At 33.9% G+C, this 15583-nt stretch overlaps 5 protein-coding genes across 8 annotated transcripts; 2 read left to right on the forward strand and 3 right to left on the reverse strand.

Annotated features, from left to right (window-relative positions):
* Nucleotides 1-920: 920 nt before the first annotated feature.
* On the reverse strand, nucleotides 921-3683 carry Rpn10 (regulatory particle non-ATPase 10). The gene is made up of 6 exons (XM_011641333.2): nucleotides 3529-3683; nucleotides 3103-3243; nucleotides 2929-3040; nucleotides 2479-2853; nucleotides 2114-2396; nucleotides 921-1246 (listed from the first exon to the last, which is right to left on the reverse strand). The coding sequence occupies exons 1-6, from the start codon at nucleotides 3672-3674 to the stop codon at nucleotides 1041-1043; spliced, it is 1263 nt and encodes a 420-aa protein (XP_011639635.2). The 5' UTR covers nucleotides 3675-3683; the 3' UTR covers nucleotides 921-1040.
* A 67-nt stretch (nucleotides 3684-3750) lies between these two features.
* Nucleotides 3751-7574, reverse strand: LOC105428817 (uncharacterized). 4 transcript variants are annotated; one of them, XM_089084807.1, is made up of 3 exons: nucleotides 7434-7574; nucleotides 6144-6233; nucleotides 3751-5347 (listed from the first exon to the last, which is right to left on the reverse strand). In XM_089084807.1, the coding sequence occupies exon 3, from the start codon at nucleotides 5303-5305 to the stop codon at nucleotides 4460-4462; it is 846 nt and encodes a 281-aa protein (XP_088940933.1). In that variant the 5' UTR covers nucleotides 5306-5347; nucleotides 6144-6233; nucleotides 7434-7574; the 3' UTR covers nucleotides 3751-4459. The 4 variants fall into 4 exon arrangements, with proteins under 4 accessions (XP_088940933.1, XP_011639634.2, XP_011639633.2 ...); XM_011641332.2 differs by lacking the exon at nucleotides 7434-7574 and adding an exon at nucleotides 6968-7019; XM_011641331.3 differs by lacking the exon at nucleotides 7434-7574 and adding an exon at nucleotides 6955-7017.
* LOC105428816 (SRR1-like protein) lies at nucleotides 7391-8745 on the forward strand. Its single transcript, XM_011641328.3, has 3 exons — nucleotides 7391-7531; nucleotides 7695-7913; nucleotides 8050-8745. The coding sequence occupies exons 2-3, from the start codon at nucleotides 7774-7776 to the stop codon at nucleotides 8723-8725; spliced, it is 816 nt and encodes a 271-aa protein (XP_011639630.1). The 5' UTR covers nucleotides 7391-7531; nucleotides 7695-7773; the 3' UTR covers nucleotides 8726-8745.
* A 114-nt stretch (nucleotides 8746-8859) lies between these two features.
* On the forward strand, nucleotides 8860-9315 carry LOC148934527 (protein FMC1 homolog). The gene has a single exon (XM_089084816.1). The coding sequence runs from the start codon at nucleotides 8860-8862 to the stop codon at nucleotides 9166-9168; it is 309 nt and encodes a 102-aa protein (XP_088940942.1). The 3' UTR covers nucleotides 9169-9315.
* On the reverse strand, nucleotides 9297-15086 carry LOC105428815 (short/branched chain specific acyl-CoA dehydrogenase, mitochondrial). The gene is made up of 10 exons (XM_089084793.1): nucleotides 14784-15086; nucleotides 14211-14560; nucleotides 12973-13087; nucleotides 12726-12826; nucleotides 10854-11060; nucleotides 10589-10759; nucleotides 10382-10507; nucleotides 10077-10259; nucleotides 9844-9979; nucleotides 9297-9766 (listed from the first exon to the last, which is right to left on the reverse strand). Exons 2-10 carry the CDS (start codon nucleotides 14247-14249, stop codon nucleotides 9591-9593), a joined length of 1254 nt encoding a protein of 417 aa, XP_088940919.1. The 5' UTR covers nucleotides 14250-14560; nucleotides 14784-15086; the 3' UTR covers nucleotides 9297-9590.
* Nucleotides 15087-15583: the final 497 nt, after the last annotated feature.

Genomic DNA, 15583 nt, shown 5'->3' on the forward strand with positions numbered 1-15583 from the left:
ATTGCGTTGGAAATCAACTCGAAGGGAATGATAAAATACGAATTACCTACACATATACATACGTGCTTCACATATGTATTCCATTTCTGTCAATGAGATTAATTTCAATCTTGATCTAATTTACATTATTCTTTCTTTAATTTTAGGAATTAAAAATAAATAGTACATTAAATCGAAATTAAAATAGATTATTATTATTATTATTATTATTATTATTATTATTAGATATTATTTGTAGATAATGGATATTATACATGATGAATGAATGTTTAGAAACAATCTTAATTGTTCAGAGAGATTTAAATAAAATTCCAATCAACTTAATCGGCAATTTACTTATCAAATACTTATCCATATTATTTTGTTAATATGATTTAACAATAAATTGTATAAAAATTAAACAATAATCAATTTTAAATCAATATTAAAAATAATACATTGATAAAAGTGGACATTTGTCAATTGAATTAATTGTTGATTCGATTGATCGAAACTTATCGGAACTTTTGAAATAGCTTGAATCAAATTTTGATCAACTTAATCGACTATTTCATACCTATAACGTTTTATTTATATGAATAGATTTTTTCATTAACACATTTTTTCATTAACATGAAACAAACGATTAAGACTAGAAATAATAAATTATGTAATTAAAATTCTTACAAGTTATTGTGCCATTTAAACGAATTGCCGATTACTTTAATCGAAGGTCGGTCAACTCCTTTTATCACACTTCAAAGAAAATAAATTTGCTCAAGAGAATAAAATTCTTAAAAACGTGTATTTATATAAATACAATATGTTGTATTACGTTACGTCAATTTACTAATTTGCCAGATTGACGTTATCTGAAAACGCCGAGCGAGATTGTTCAGAACACGCGTACAAAACAATGCTGCTAAAACTGAGTTAGGCAGTTTCGATAAATTGATAGTATATTTCATAAGCAAGATAGAATAGCTACAGAATATCATACACAATAATGGAAAATGTTAAATTCAGCCATAAATGTAAATACGAAAGCACTAAGGAACCGCTTATTTTTTCTCTTTGTCTTTCTCCTTCTCTTTCTCTTTATCTTTATTCTGTTGTAACGATCCAACGGCTTGGCGTACGGCTTCAGAATGCGGATCCACGCCCGGCAAGTTCTCCAGAACTGATTGCAAAAAAGCAGGATCGGACATAACAGCTGCATAATCTTCTTCTACATCCATTGCTTCTTCCTTTTGCGATTCTAATTCCTCTATGGAAACAATACAGATAATGAACGACCAAGCAATAACATGGATTTGTTCATAAAATATTTATGCATTTATATATATAATTATACATTACATAAGATGTTCTTGTACGCAATTCTCTGTTAAAAGAAACAATTTTTTCCTCTGAAAATTTCAACCGATAATAGTTCTTAAAGCTAACGAATAAGTTTTTCTATCCCTCTAAAAATTTCATAACAATTATACATATCTAAACGTTATTTTAAATAAAACTTATTTAAAAGTTTTTCAACTGATATCTTTTATCTTTTAAAACATTATCTTGTGTCTACTATTATTGTGTCTACTACTTATATATTATCAAATTTCAGATATTGCTTTAAGGATATCAGAAAAACTATTATGGAAAACTATCTTTCATTATTTAAAATTTAAATATCGTAGTAGTAATAAAATCTTTAAAAAAAAAAAATAAAACAATACAAGATATCAATCATCGCTGATTCTGTATAGTGTAAAGCACTCAAAAATGTTTGCTTTAAAAAAAAATATTCTGTCTAAAAATTATCAGTTAAATGTAATTTTATTATAGAAAAATATTGTTCTTTTTAACACAGAGAATCATGCAAATCTGAAATACTATGTATATGTGACTATTAATATATTAAACGGAATGACGCATCGTTCTATGCAAGAGCGACTGATTTATAATCAGTATATCGGCTCCAGACTCACATACATGCATCAATTTATAAGAAATTGAGTGGAGAGTTGGTGGTTACAAATAAAGAAATGAGGTGAAATGTCACCCGTTTCATAATACTCATAAACTGATACATGTTAATATCTCAAGGTACTTATATATTAAGCTATTTAAATCGAGGACTTACGCTGGTCTTGCATGGACATCTGCATGGCAAAGGCAATTTGTTCTTCTTCTGTCATATTAGTGAAATCTGGTACATTGCCTCTGCACGGAGCATTATTATCACTAGCGGCAGTCGAGTCATCGGTTCCTTCAAGAGACATGGCAAGGGCACGTTTTAACATAGCTTCCTCATTAGGAGCTTCTTTTATAGTCTCTGGCTGTTTCGCAGCAGTCTCATTTGCTTGCGCGCGACGAGCTTCGTCTTCCTGACGTTGCCGTTGTTCCTCCATAGAAACTCGCAGAGCCTAATAAAAATAATACAACAAAATATACAAAATCACTATTCATCTTACAAGAAATTCTTAATAAGATATATCAAGTACTGACCAATGCGAGTTCGGGATCCTCGTTTGGATCGACGCCAAACTCAAACGCAGCACCACCCATACCTGCTGCACCCATACCATCTTCACCTTGAATTATAGGCGATGAGATCAAAGCGTCAGACAAATGCGGACCTGGTGGAACGGTGACGAGATGACTTCCAGTGCCATCCTTGCCGTTCAATGCGTTAACGAAGGCAGTCAATACTTCGTTGTTGATGCTCTCTTCGCCAAAACTTATGACATCAACATTCACTTTCTCCTTTTTCAATCGCTTGGCTAGCTTGACTAATTCCTTCTCGTCAATGTCTATTGGACTTCCGATGAAGGCGACAATACGCATTTTGTGATTCTTGCCTTGTCGATGTTTCAATGCTAACTATAAGTTTCATAACTCTTAGCATACAACTGATAGACATTTATAAAACTCGATTAGATAACGATATGTACTTACATGGGCGATTCTAATGCCTGTAATGAGAGCCAGCTTCCCGTTTGGCTGGACTTGATGAAGCTTGGACAGTATTCTGCCAACATCGCTTGTGAGCGTTGCCAATACTTCAACACTACAACAGATTTATGCTTATATTTAAGAAAAAATTTATATATAAATTTTTGTTTCGCATACTTGGCGAGAGTTATAAGGCCAACGTTATTCTCGGGATTCGAGCGTGTCTTCGAGTGGCACACCAAGTTGACGGCATCTTGTTGCGCCTGCAGTCGGGTAGGTACGAAATCCCCATTTCTCATATAGTCGCTGTTATCGACGCTGTAAAACATAAAAAAATTTCGAAATCACGAAATTTCGAGTTCGAAATTTTAGTTCGACTACGACGATCGTTTATAGGACAAGCTTTAGAAGACCTGCGTCCGATTGTGTCAACGTCATTGTCACTATGTTAACCTCAAAACCGCAAACGCAATCAATCATGCGCGCGTATGAAATTAAGCAAAGAAATTCTTCGCTTACAAGGCGAACGGATCTCGCGAGTAACTTTAGCAGAGAATAATTTAAAACAAATCGCTAATTTTTGTAAAAACTCGCAAGACTTACCATATCATCGTACTTTCCAGCACCATGTTGGATGGATCAACTGGCTTGTCGGACGCGAGGCGGCGCAAAATAGCGCGATTAGCGTGATTTATCAATCCAATTTCCATCAACTCACGTTTCTTATTGCGCACGTGCGTATTCGCCATTTAAAGATCATGTGCACTCTCGGGGTAACTTTGAATAAATTCCAATTAATTTAATGGATAATTAATTCACATATAATTCATTGTTCATAAATTTATTTTTTTTAAACAACGAAGAATTTCATATTATTCTATTTCTTATCTCGTGATCTTTGCTTATATTTACTTGTTGATTTTGTGTCTATTTATTTATTTATTGATATCAATTTCATAATTTTCAACTGATATAAACTTGAATTATCTTAATATTATAATTATTTTTAGAATTAAATAAACGTATTTATTACTTTTAACATACATTTTTTTTACTTATCTCGGTTTTATTAATTTTATATGCTGTTTTGTAAGACACTTAAATTTTTATATATTTTGTTAATTATTTTCTTTAAGTTAAACAAAATAGTAGACATTCCATCTATCTTTTTATTTATATCCATTTCTCTGACTGTAAATTATCTTTAATCTTGATTTAATTTATTTATTATTTTTTTCTTATTTTTAAGATAAAAATCAATTAAATCAAGATTAAAATTAATCTATATAGAAATATATATATATTAATCATTTATATAGTTCCAAATTGTCGATATAAATTTCCTGAATAAAAAAAATTTTGTTATCTCGTTATAGAATCTTTTACAACATATCTCTCAGGTTCTTTATATAAAAAACAGTTTAATAATAAATATTTTATTATATAAAAATATCCTCCGTTTTTGCCATTCTTCGGTTGACAGAATCGGAAGTAAAAAAGCAACAATCATCTCGTAATGCCACTTAAAATACGGTTATGTCGCGACATTTGAAAAAGTATAAGTAGTCGAGAGAGATGGCGAGGGTGGTGGCGTGCGTTCGTCGTTCAAAGCGAGAGTCGAATATCTCGGTGCTTCGCCCATGAGGACGGCCTGCTCGTACGTCGGTGGCAGATCTTCTCGCGCGTTCGGCATCGCGATCAGCTTCAATGCTTGTCTCCTCTCATCCAGAATCCGCAATATAACGACGACCGGTCCCACCAGCAGCATGATCGCTCCGATCGCCACGAGAGCGACGGCCGTCGTCGCGCCGTCCACGCTGACTCGCGAGAATCTAATGTTGTTTTTGCCTCTCCAGACATCCGTGAATTGATCATCATCATCGATCTCCTCGCGACTGGATGACGTCTCTATTTTATCTTGCGTCGCATTTTCCGCGAAATCGAGATCCTCCTCCCGCCCCTTATTCTTCTCCTCCTTCGAATGATCCGAGATCGAAGCGATCGTATCGTTCCTCAAGATGTTCTCGAGGATATCCTCCCTGTTCCTCGCTATCCTCGAAATCTTGCTGGATGCATTTTTACTCCCAAGGTGAGCATCATCGATGCGCCGATCTTTTTCCGTTAAATAGTTCTCGAGTCGCGTTCCTCCATCCGTCGTCAAATATCCGAATGGATACGAAGAAAAGAGTTGGTTCTTTTCCGAAATGATTTCGGATACATCTTTTAATTGCTCGCTTCTAATTATATCTAATCCAGAAATATTCTTGCCGTCACGCGACGATTCTGGCTCTACCCGAATTATTACCTTCGCATCCCCGTCGATCGATTGTGGCTGGGTGGATATCACACCGGGATCGTATTCGCTTCCGTCGCGTCTCATAGACACAGTAGATTCAACGTCCAAACCAGCCGGTGAATTTGCCTGTGAAAACGTAAAGAACACATTGTACATATATGTGTGTGTGTGTGTGTGTGTGTGTGTGTGTGTGTGTGTGTGTGTGTGTGTGTGTGTGTAATTACAATTATTTCTTTAGCAGGAATAATATATATATATATATATATATATATATATATATATATATTTATTCCTGCTAAAGAAATAATTGTATAATCATATATAATTATATATATATATATATATATATTCCTATAAATAAAGAAATAATTGTAGTTACACAACGCATATATTATATAAATGCACATGCATATATGTATATAAAAACTGTGCATCTAAATTCTATAACTGTGCATATATATATATATATATATATATATATATATATATATATATATACGGAGTACCAAGTTTATGCATTAAAAATATTTATGTAAGACAGATTTTCCATATCCATATATTTATATAATAGATTTCCATTGTAAAAACAAAAACATAGAGAAAAGGAGTAATTAGGAGTAATATCAAGTATAAATTGATTGATTGAAGCTTTATGCAAATTAAAACGTACGCGCTGTAAATATTACAATACAAAATGATTCATAAAAACATTTTCTAAATTAAAATCCTTCTTTTTATCACGATAAAACAATGATTATACTATTAGAGATTACAAATATATGGAAATTAATATATAATAGGTAGAATAAGAATAATAATAATATTATATAATATAATTAATATACATATATAATTGTACATGTTAAATAATTAATAATGGATATAATAATGAAGACAAACATCCACTTCCACTTTCGATTACCTCAACGTAATTGGTATCCAGGATTCTCCTACGCAAGGTGCTGACGCCTCTGTGAAGCAGAATGATGCCGACGGCATTCCAGGTGGCCAACTGTAATATAATGATTACTCTCGAGGCCCATCTGTTTGTTCTCGAAGTGAGAGACATCGCGACAACATTACATCGACGATTAGTCGGAAGTTAAAGGCGCGACACCTCTCGCACACCTGCTGCGCCTTGTCTCATGGTAGCTACGCGATACATTTTTATTTATATATCGCGTACGGTGGTTGGATTGGCACCGTAAACGGCGAATACACGACGTATCCCCGACGGAGATATCTACGCCGCGCGGATACCGGCGGAATTTGATGAATTTCGTTTACTCATGCAAAGATTGAACACGTCAGTTTGTTATATCATCCTGAGGCACGATGCACCGCCAGCGCTGAATTTTTATTTTTTCTATTGTTTCACAAAGAGGGAATCTATCCTTTCAGATGCGGCGATATAATACGAGATTCGTGAATCTACGTGATTCACTTTTGACGCTTGATGGAAAAAAAAAGTGTAAAATTTCTCGAGCACTTTATTCTTACAGATAACATTTCGTCCAACTGAAATTTAATCCTTCGTTTTATTACGAGGCGAAAACTTTTCAACGGGGGGTGCGAAAAATTGGTTCCTTCGCACGCGCGAAGAATCTCTCGGGGATTCTTTAGTTCAGGTGCATTTAAGCGCGTCGAGGTGACACATCGCGATCGGATGAACTCGATGGAATATCGGAGGCGAAGCAGAAACGAAAGATACGAAAATTTCTGTACAACATTACTAAGTCGATTCACTTTGTTGTGAAACGGTCGTCAGTCGTCCTCGGCGGCACGATTGCGACTTATTTGCTCAGTTATACGCGATGGGTCGTGGCGACCAGTAACGAATGACTCATTTCCACTACCTTGCACCGTCCCGTTAGTCCGTACGTTTTATACACACGAGACACGCAGTCGGCCTAGCGACCCTGAGCGAAAAAAAAGTGATGTCTTCGCACATTAGTATTTATTAAGTATCGCAATAGTCGAACACGCTATCCGGCACACTTTCCGCGCTGATAACTGCCGAAATGAGTCGCCCTATTTTCTCGAGAAATAGAAATTACATATTTACGTTAATTTAACATTACTTAAATACCGTTTAAATATTTGAAAAAGATAATGCGATATTTTTTTTAGTTTATACAATATCAGATCCATTTAGTCGTGTTGAGCGATAAAATGATGCATAGAAAGGACTTATATTCTAAAAAAAACTCACATTGTGAAAAAGGATCACGTGATCGTTAGAAAAATTCGAACGCAATTATTGTATGCCGACGATGCGTGTTGCATCGTAAACGTAAAGTTCCCTTCGAGGTGAGAATTCGAACAAATCGTCATCACATAATATATATACAAATTAATATTGACAATATATTCAATTATATTTAAATTAGATACTATTTGATTATATGATAATGTAACTCACAGAATAAAAGAAGCTAGTAAATAGACGAATAATAGAAAAAAAAAATCATAGGAACTCTGGATAAGCGCGCGTGGCAGCGCCGTCTAGCGTAAAGTGTGGCAATTGATTTCTCACGGCGCTACGTTCAATCATGTCAGAGGTGGATAATTTTGTGCTGGTGACTCGTCGGGGTAAACGTCGTAACGGGAGGAGGAATTTAGGTGGAAACGCGACTACGTCAAGCGTGACCGAGGAACAGGACAGCGAGATCGATCTTGAACTTCTCCTCCGGTAAGCCGTACCGCGCTGTCGCAACAGCGAGACGAAAAACTCGCCGGTCGCTTTAACCTAACCTAACCTAACCTACAGTCCGTCGCGCTTGACTTTAATCACAATCGCATTTTTTTTTTTTTACGGCGATTTTCAGCACGTTAGACAAGACGATAGTCGAGATCAGGGACACATCGTTTACCAGGTTTGTTGTCAGCCGGCTGACGGAGTCCTTAGCCGTTCTAGGCTCCAACGGTATTTCCGAGATAATCTGCTACGGGTTGGGACAGTTCTCGCAGTATAGATCGTCGAGATGTCAGCTGGGGCTTCTGCTGTGCTTGAAGGCGCGATACGAGCCGGCTCGCGTACTCGTGTACGACCCGGTGTTCCGGCCCGAGGAGGTGCGGGCTCTGCGTACTCTGGATCTGGATGTTATAGATGTGAATGAAGAAGGCAAACGCGTCATCCAGCGAGATAGGACGACTCTCGTGTACATGCCGCATTGTTCACGACAGCTGACCAATAATTTTCTGTATGCGAACTGGGGAGATGGATTGAGCGATTGCATCCTACTTGCTAATAGTCTCTCGAGGATTGTTGATACTTGCTTACATAAGGACATAATAGATATGGCGGGCTACATACTGCGCATTCAACCTTATGTTACAGAGATTCGATTGGAAAATTTCTTTGCGTACGAGGAAGTTTTTAACGACCTTAACATTCATATTTTTACCAAACAAGACTTACTTAAGGTCCCAGCAGATTTCTGGAGCTCTAGAGAGGAACCACGGTATATTAAGGACGTTGAGTTTATTACAGCCACAAAGTGATAGATAACATTTGATACACTGTAATTATCTTTTTTCTTTAGGGATTAGGGGATTACTTGTGATATAGAATGCAATCTTTTTCCCAATAGTCATGCAACTAACTTATTCATTTTGCTTTTTAGAAAACAGCGAAAATGAATAATAATATTAAAATTATTCGTTCTCTTGCACAAGAGCTGCGCCGAGTCTCGCAGAATAAAAGCATAAAGGAAAATGCAATGTTGCAATACATCATGGAACAGGCGCATGCTCATAAAGAGACATCTCAAATTTTGTGTAAAGCACGAGAAGAATTAAAGAACTTAGCAGAGATGTATCTTTGCTATTTAAAATCTCAACAGGCATGTAAAGAGATTCATAAACAATATTCTGGTAAAGGAGAACGTAGTATAAAAGAAACTGCGGATCTTGTGGGTTTCAAATTACCTCATGATCCTAAATAAAATAAATTAAATAGAAACTGTTAAATTGTTATTAGTGATAAGAGTATTTTCTGTATTATATAGCTATCTATATTTATTGTATTTTTATAAAGATAATCTAAGTGGTGATTTTCATTAAAGATTATCACAATAAACAATTTAAGTTTATTTTAGCACATCTTCATACATTTTGACTTATTTACACATATTGTAGTATGTAGGATCTACATCGAAGAATTGGAAGTTTCTTAAAAATCTCTTGTATATTCAATGATTGGATTACAATATAAAAGTATAAAAATATATTTTTAAAACAAGGAAAATAATATCAATAATAACATAAAAATAGTACATGTGCTTTATCGTAAAAATTATTTATAAATTTTATAAACTAAACATACATGTCAATAAAAAAAGTAATATAAAAATAGTAATGTACTAACTTAGGAATATTCCTTGCGTATACATTTTGCGATCGTTGATAATTGCATATTACTTGTACCTTCGTAAATTGTTCCAATTTTCGAGTCTCTAAAGTATTTCTCTTGAGGAAAATCCGTCGTAAAACCGACGCCTCCCATAAAGTCTATGCACTTGGCGGTGACACGTAACGCAGTTTCTATAAATGCGATATTACATATATTACGATTTCATTGTACGTGGTCTTGAATTTACGAAGGATTGCGAATTACATACCGGATGCAACTAATTTTGCCATAGCTGCTTCCTTTATCACATCCTTTTTAGCGTCTACCAATCTAGCCGCATTGTACACCAGCAACCTAGCGCATTCTAAATCAGTTACCGCTTGAGCTATTTGATGTTGCATTGCCTGCAAACAAATTACCTCTTAATATATCTTAATTCTATTCTCTGTTCTGAATTCTGAATAGACCCTAACAGAGATTTCTTTCATAAAATAAACGTACCTGGAATGAGAACACATCCTTTCCAAATTGCTTCCTTTCCAACGTATATGGTATAGTTGCGTCTAAACAACCTTGTGCTATACCGATCATTTGAGCTCCTATCCCGACTCTGCCTTCGTTTAGGAATCCAGCAGCGTATTTGTATCCATGTCCAAATTCACCCAAAATGTTACTCTCGGGCACCTAGAAAAAAATAGTCTTATTTATGATATTGATTACAACGATGATTCCTTTTATGCATTTATATCTTGCAAGAGCAACTATATACGAAGAGACTTATTTCTCTTTTCATTCCCGACACATACCCTGACGTTATCAAAATGGATCATGCAAGTTCCAGATGCCTTGATGCCTAGTTTGTCCTCGGGTTTTTGTATCGCCAAACCAGGCGTATCGCGCTCCACGAAGAAAGTCGTGATGCCGCGATATCCCTATTAAATTAAAAAAATATATATATTTCGTTAATTAATCCTGTACATATTTCTTTTGTGTACATAAGAGGATTTATTTACCGCAGAAGGATTTGCGTTGGCAAAAACTAAGAAAACTCCTGCTATATCCGAATTCGAGATCCACATCTTCGTTCCGTTGATCACATAATCTGAGCCATCCTTCTTCGCTTCGGTTTTAAGAGAAAACGCATCTGATCCAGAACCGGGTTCCGTCAAGCAAAAGCTACCGGCCTAAAAAAATATCACCACTCTTATCATATAATATTTTTATCTGTCGTATCAGTATTTCGTCATAACATATGACATATAACATATAACAACTTACGTAGGTTTGTGCTAATTTAGGCAGATATTTTTTCTTCTGTTCTTCTGATGCAATTTTAATGATAAGCGAGTTGACCAAAGTGTTATGGATGTCAACGAGAGCAGCTACAGCTCCGTCGACTTTCGCCACTTCCTCGACAGTTAAAATAGTACTCATAAAATTACACCCTGCGCCCCCATAATCTGATGGGATTTCGAGGCCCATTAGCTGAAATTGGCAAAGTTTCAAAATGAGGCACATTAATTCGCGTGTTAAAAAAAATTTAAAACATATTTAAAATCTATAAAGCTAATCTTAGGATATTTGTCGGCATATTACTAAATTATTTTTACATATAATAGCGCAATATGTTTTCTTCCATTGTTCGTTCTACTACGTTACACCGTGTCGGTCACACGTGAGACTTCTTTTCACAGAATAACGGGAAGACCGGCACTGCGCTGCAAAAGGCTGGCATTGTGATCTTATTATTAGAATTCTATAGAATTTTATAAAATTCTATAGAAAACGCGACTTTTTTTCCAAGGAGAATCTAGCAAGAAATTCACCAAGGTTGACATTATTCGGATATTATTCGCAAAAACCGTGATTATTATTCGTTAAAAACGTGAATTATATGTATATTGTAAAATGAAAAGATATTTATATATCACGAAGAAATCGGCCTTGTTATGATAAATAATGTTTGCATAAAAACAAGATACTGATAAGATATATTTCCTCATTACGAGAGTTGTATAAAAAGTATTTTTAATTCGTACAATAAGAAATATCTTGATTTCACATATGTGAGATAAAAAATATCTCTACAATGTATATACAAGCGATAAAGAGTGTCTTATAATTCAGTTCGTAACGGAAAAAGAATTTATCTGCTTTTCCGACTTTCTAATACAATATGAAACCACGCAATCACTTTTACGCAATTAATAGGCCAAACATGTTATCGTGATCTTTGTGCATTTGTGCAATAATTATTTATAATCACGGTCAGATTAACATAATTTTTGTTAGATTCAGCTGAAACATATCTTGCTTAAAACTTGCAGTTGGAAGAAATTTCTAGACTCAATTTTTCACTGAAATATGATGTTTGATGTATGTATAGAATGTTTTAGATTTTATTGAGCAAATCAATTATGAATAAGGAACAAAATGTAGGTTCAAAAACTTTTAAGATGTTATGAATTACATAAAATGATAGGTTGAAATTTTTCAATTCGAGCCGTCGATGTCAGCGAAAAATTAACAGTATCGAGAAATTAAATTACTTGATCGAGTTTAACATTGGTTTTATTTTAAATCTTGATGATTGTGTAATATCAATTCATTTTATTAGTTGTCGAGTAGGTCTCATATCAAGTGTTCTCCAAGCAAGAGGCCAGACCGGCTGTGTATACAAATTACGATTACTTTCAATGACCGTAACACATTCAGCCGTCTGCCCATTTCAGCTCTTTACAGCCCCATGTCTACCATATTTTCTACTTGATACTTGATCTTAAATGCGTATCAACGTCACATTCTTCTTTTATATTAAATTTTTTTTTTAATTTTGTGAATCACACATTCATAAAGATGTAACTTGTGTGATACACAAAAATCCATATTTACATATCTCTTAAACAGCAAATGTAAATACAAAAAGATCAAATATCAAATAGATATTATCGATCTATTTTAATATTAAAATTTCTATTAAAAAACTTAGACTTGTATTTATAGAATATTTGCAGTATACACTTTCCTTAAATAATTTTACTCATAGCATATGCTCGTACGAACCAATAAGATCTATAAGATATTTATATACTAATTTAAATTTCGAAGATTTGAAATTCAAATCGTTTCGAAAGGGTTCATCAAACTTACGCCATTCTCGAACAGCTTCTTCAAAACACCGTCGTCCACTTTGCCTTCCTTTTCCATTTTTCGTACGAATGGAGCGATCTCTTCCTTGGCCAGTTTAGCCACTGAAAGTGTATAAAAATAAAAAGAAATTAAAAATAAAAAAATTAAAAAATATTCATATCAAAGTACATGACAAAATGTAAACAAGTTTTTACAGATCTACAACGAGTTCGTTTATCATTTGACTCTGATGAATAAATTGACTTACCAGTTTCTTTCATCATTATCTCGTCATCTGTAAATTGCGTCAAAGGACCTGGATTGTGACTGAGACTTGATGCGCATAGATGCACTTTCTGCGCTCGCATCAGCCTTTGCGGTATCTGCAAAATGTATACATACTTCTATTCTAAACATCGCTTTTGCATCGTGTAAGAAAAATATTTGTTAATCACGTGCAAAAAAATAGATATATTTATCCTTCCTATGTTACGCGAGAGATTACAAACAAGAATGTGCGTGCAGAAAATTGATGATCTACCAATTATATTATGACGAGTTATTTAACCTTAGACCATGGCATTCAGCCACATATGCATTGTATGCTGGACAACAGAACATTCTCGAACAGGAGAATATAAACGTGGCTTCAATTTATCATATAATATTACACATTTACAATATAAAATAGAAATCGAATCAAAATAGACAATCGTAATTCGAACTTGGAAGTGTGTGACTAAATCCTCGTCTTATCTTGTTATTGTATCATTAATTCGTCGTTGTATCATTAATTGGAAAATTTCTATATAATCGTTTAATAATCTGGTGAGATAATAAATTATCAAAAATACTAACTCAAGTATAAGCTGTGTGATTGAATATTTAATCAATTAGTGAATTAATAAACGATAAAAAATATTAATAATTTAAATATAAGAAAAAAATAGTTTGCAACTGTTTGATATAGATAAGCTGAATATGTGCAACAATTTGCTTATTATTATTGCTCTCATTTCTACTAAATTTACTACTAAGTTTACAGAATATATTTGTCAGCACTTTAGTAGCATATTTCGAATGTCACGAGATCGTATTGTAAATTAATTGAAGAAGTGCTCCATCCATCGCGATAGTGTCTATGGATGCTGCATGTTTTCGTAAAAAGAGTAAAAATAATGATGGAATTTTAATGCTAATCTTGAGATAATTATATGTAAAACAATATTTAATAATTATATACAATTATATAACAAATTTCCTCACAATCGTATTCCTTAATTTGAAATTCTTCGTTGTTTAAAAAAAAAGAAAGAAAGAAACAGACACGGTGGTAATCACTATACAATTTTGAAGAAAATATCCATGAAAACCTCAGAAATGTAATAAAAAAAAAAAAAAAAAAAAAAAAACGGTTCACTCGATGTTGATTCACAAAAAATTGTGTATATAAACTTAACGAAATAACGAGCGAACAAGGTAAGAATTTTGTTCATGCTCACGTACTTCGCGGAAGACGGATCGGAGCCTCGTAGATGCGTTCATCGTTTATCACTGATATCTTCCACGGAAGGATCCTCAGGAGAGATGAAGATTCCAAAAGAGTGTGTTGGCGGTCTGCAGGCTGAGTTAATACTGAGTAGGATGATTTAGTGTATGTCGAACCGGTCTCTCTTCCGTCGCCTTCCGTCGCTTCGTGCCGGTCGAACGAAGCCAATCCAGACGGATTCTTTGCACGCGTTCAAAACAGGTTGTTTCGTAATGAAGAAATAAGGAGTTAATCGCTCTGAGCTGCCAGTCTGCCTCTGCTTGGGATATCTATTCCATCTGTTCCCCTTCCCGTTTATTCGTAACGCCTATTACCGAAGAAAAAAAATAAAGAAAGCAATACCATTCGACGATAAGATTTTGACGCTCACTGAAATTGATGAGAATCAATTATTTTGTTGTCCTGAAATTGATTCTTATCAATTTCAATGAGTGTTTGCATCAAATTCTTATCATCGAATGATGGTTGAATGATTCTTTTTTTGTTTTTTTTGTTTTTTTTTTTTTTAATGAAATGCAGTTTATTCTTACTTTGCCTGCTATCGGGAGTTCTGATAATGTTTGCATTTACGAGAAGATATTACGAAATCATCGCAGTGACGTTCATGGCTTCGTTAATTAATGACGATTTCCTTTTTTTTTTTTTTTGATGTACATACGTAGAATTATCTGTATTCTAATTAGCATCATTATAGGCGATGATGGACTTGGAGAATCGTTCAATACAATCAATAAACATCTTTTCTGAATAACACGTTCTGAGTAACACGTGATTTGATAAATGAAATACTTAATCCGTTCATTTGTTCAATCCGTTCTGAAATCATTGTTGATAATTATTTACATATTTTATGTTTTTTACAATAATAATAATAATAGATACACATTGAAATATAGAGATTACACGTGTCTTCTTCTCAAAAAAGAAATTCGTTATCATAGATTATCAACACTTATCGTTCAATATCTTATGTCTATTTCTATCAATGTAGATCAATAGTTTTAATTTATTTATTATTAGTAATGCTATTAGTAATGTTATTATTAGTATTGCTTACAATAAAATTTTTAATAGAGATTTTGATCAAATGTCGAACTTAAACAATTGATTTATTGAACAATGCTTGTATTTTATTAATGTGGAAATAATCCATTTTTGTTGTATATTATGCGAAACAAATATTAGATTAGAAAACATTAAATTATACAATTTGGAAGTTTTTCCTTAAGTGATTTTGCTGGTTGAATTAATCGATAATTTAATTTTTAATCAAAGTTGCTATAATTCATTGTTCCTTTTCTAATCTATCCTTCTTTTATGTCAAACATTA

Source organism: Pogonomyrmex barbatus, unplaced genomic scaffold (assembly GCF_055798465.1).
Source record: "Pogonomyrmex barbatus isolate J1 unplaced genomic scaffold, ASM5579846v1 scaffold9, whole genome shotgun sequence".
NCBI classification, from domain to species: domain Eukaryota; kingdom Metazoa; phylum Arthropoda; class Insecta; order Hymenoptera; family Formicidae; genus Pogonomyrmex; species Pogonomyrmex barbatus.

Bases quoted from the DNA above. Each gene is read 5' to 3' on its own strand.
- Rpn10 (XM_011641333.2), bottom strand. From the start codon at position 3,674: ATGGCGAATACGCACGTGCGCAATAAGAAACGTGAGTTGATGGAAATT. The intron at 2,397-2,478 runs GTCAGTACTTGA...TATTTTTATTAG, and splicing joins AGGATCCCGAACTCGCATTG to GCTCTGCGAGTTTCTATGGA. The intron at 1,247-2,113 runs GTAAGTCCTCGA...TTGTTTCCATAG, and splicing joins GATGTCCATGCAAGACCAGC to AGGAATTAGAATCGCAAAAG.
- LOC105428817 (XM_011641330.3), bottom strand. From the start codon at position 6,290: ATGTCTCTCACTTCGAGAACAAACAGATGGGCCTCGAGAGTAATCATT. The intron at 5,348-6,143 runs GTAATCGAAAGT...ACGTTTTCACAG, and splicing joins TGGATACCAATTACGTTGAG to GCAAATTCACCGGCTGGTTT.
- LOC105428816 (XM_011641328.3), top strand. From the start codon at position 7,774: ATGTCAGAGGTGGATAATTTTGTGCTGGTGACTCGTCGGGGTAAACGT. The intron at 7,914-8,049 runs GTAAGCCGTACC...GGCGATTTTCAG, and splicing joins GATCTTGAACTTCTCCTCCG to CACGTTAGACAAGACGATAG.
- LOC148934527 (XM_089084816.1), top strand. From the start codon at position 8,860: ATGAATAATAATATTAAAATTATTCGTTCTCTTGCACAAGAGCTGCGC.
- LOC105428815 (XM_089084793.1), bottom strand. From the start codon at position 14,249: ATGAACGCATCTACGAGGCTCCGATCCGTCTTCCGCGAA. The intron at 10,508-10,588 runs GTAAATAAATCC...TTAATTTAATAG, and splicing joins CCAACGCAAATCCTTCTGCG to GGATATCGCGGCATCACGAC. The intron at 10,260-10,381 runs GTATGTGTCGGG...ATTTTTTTCTAG, and splicing joins TCCATTTTGATAACGTCAGG to GTGCCCGAGAGTAACATTTT.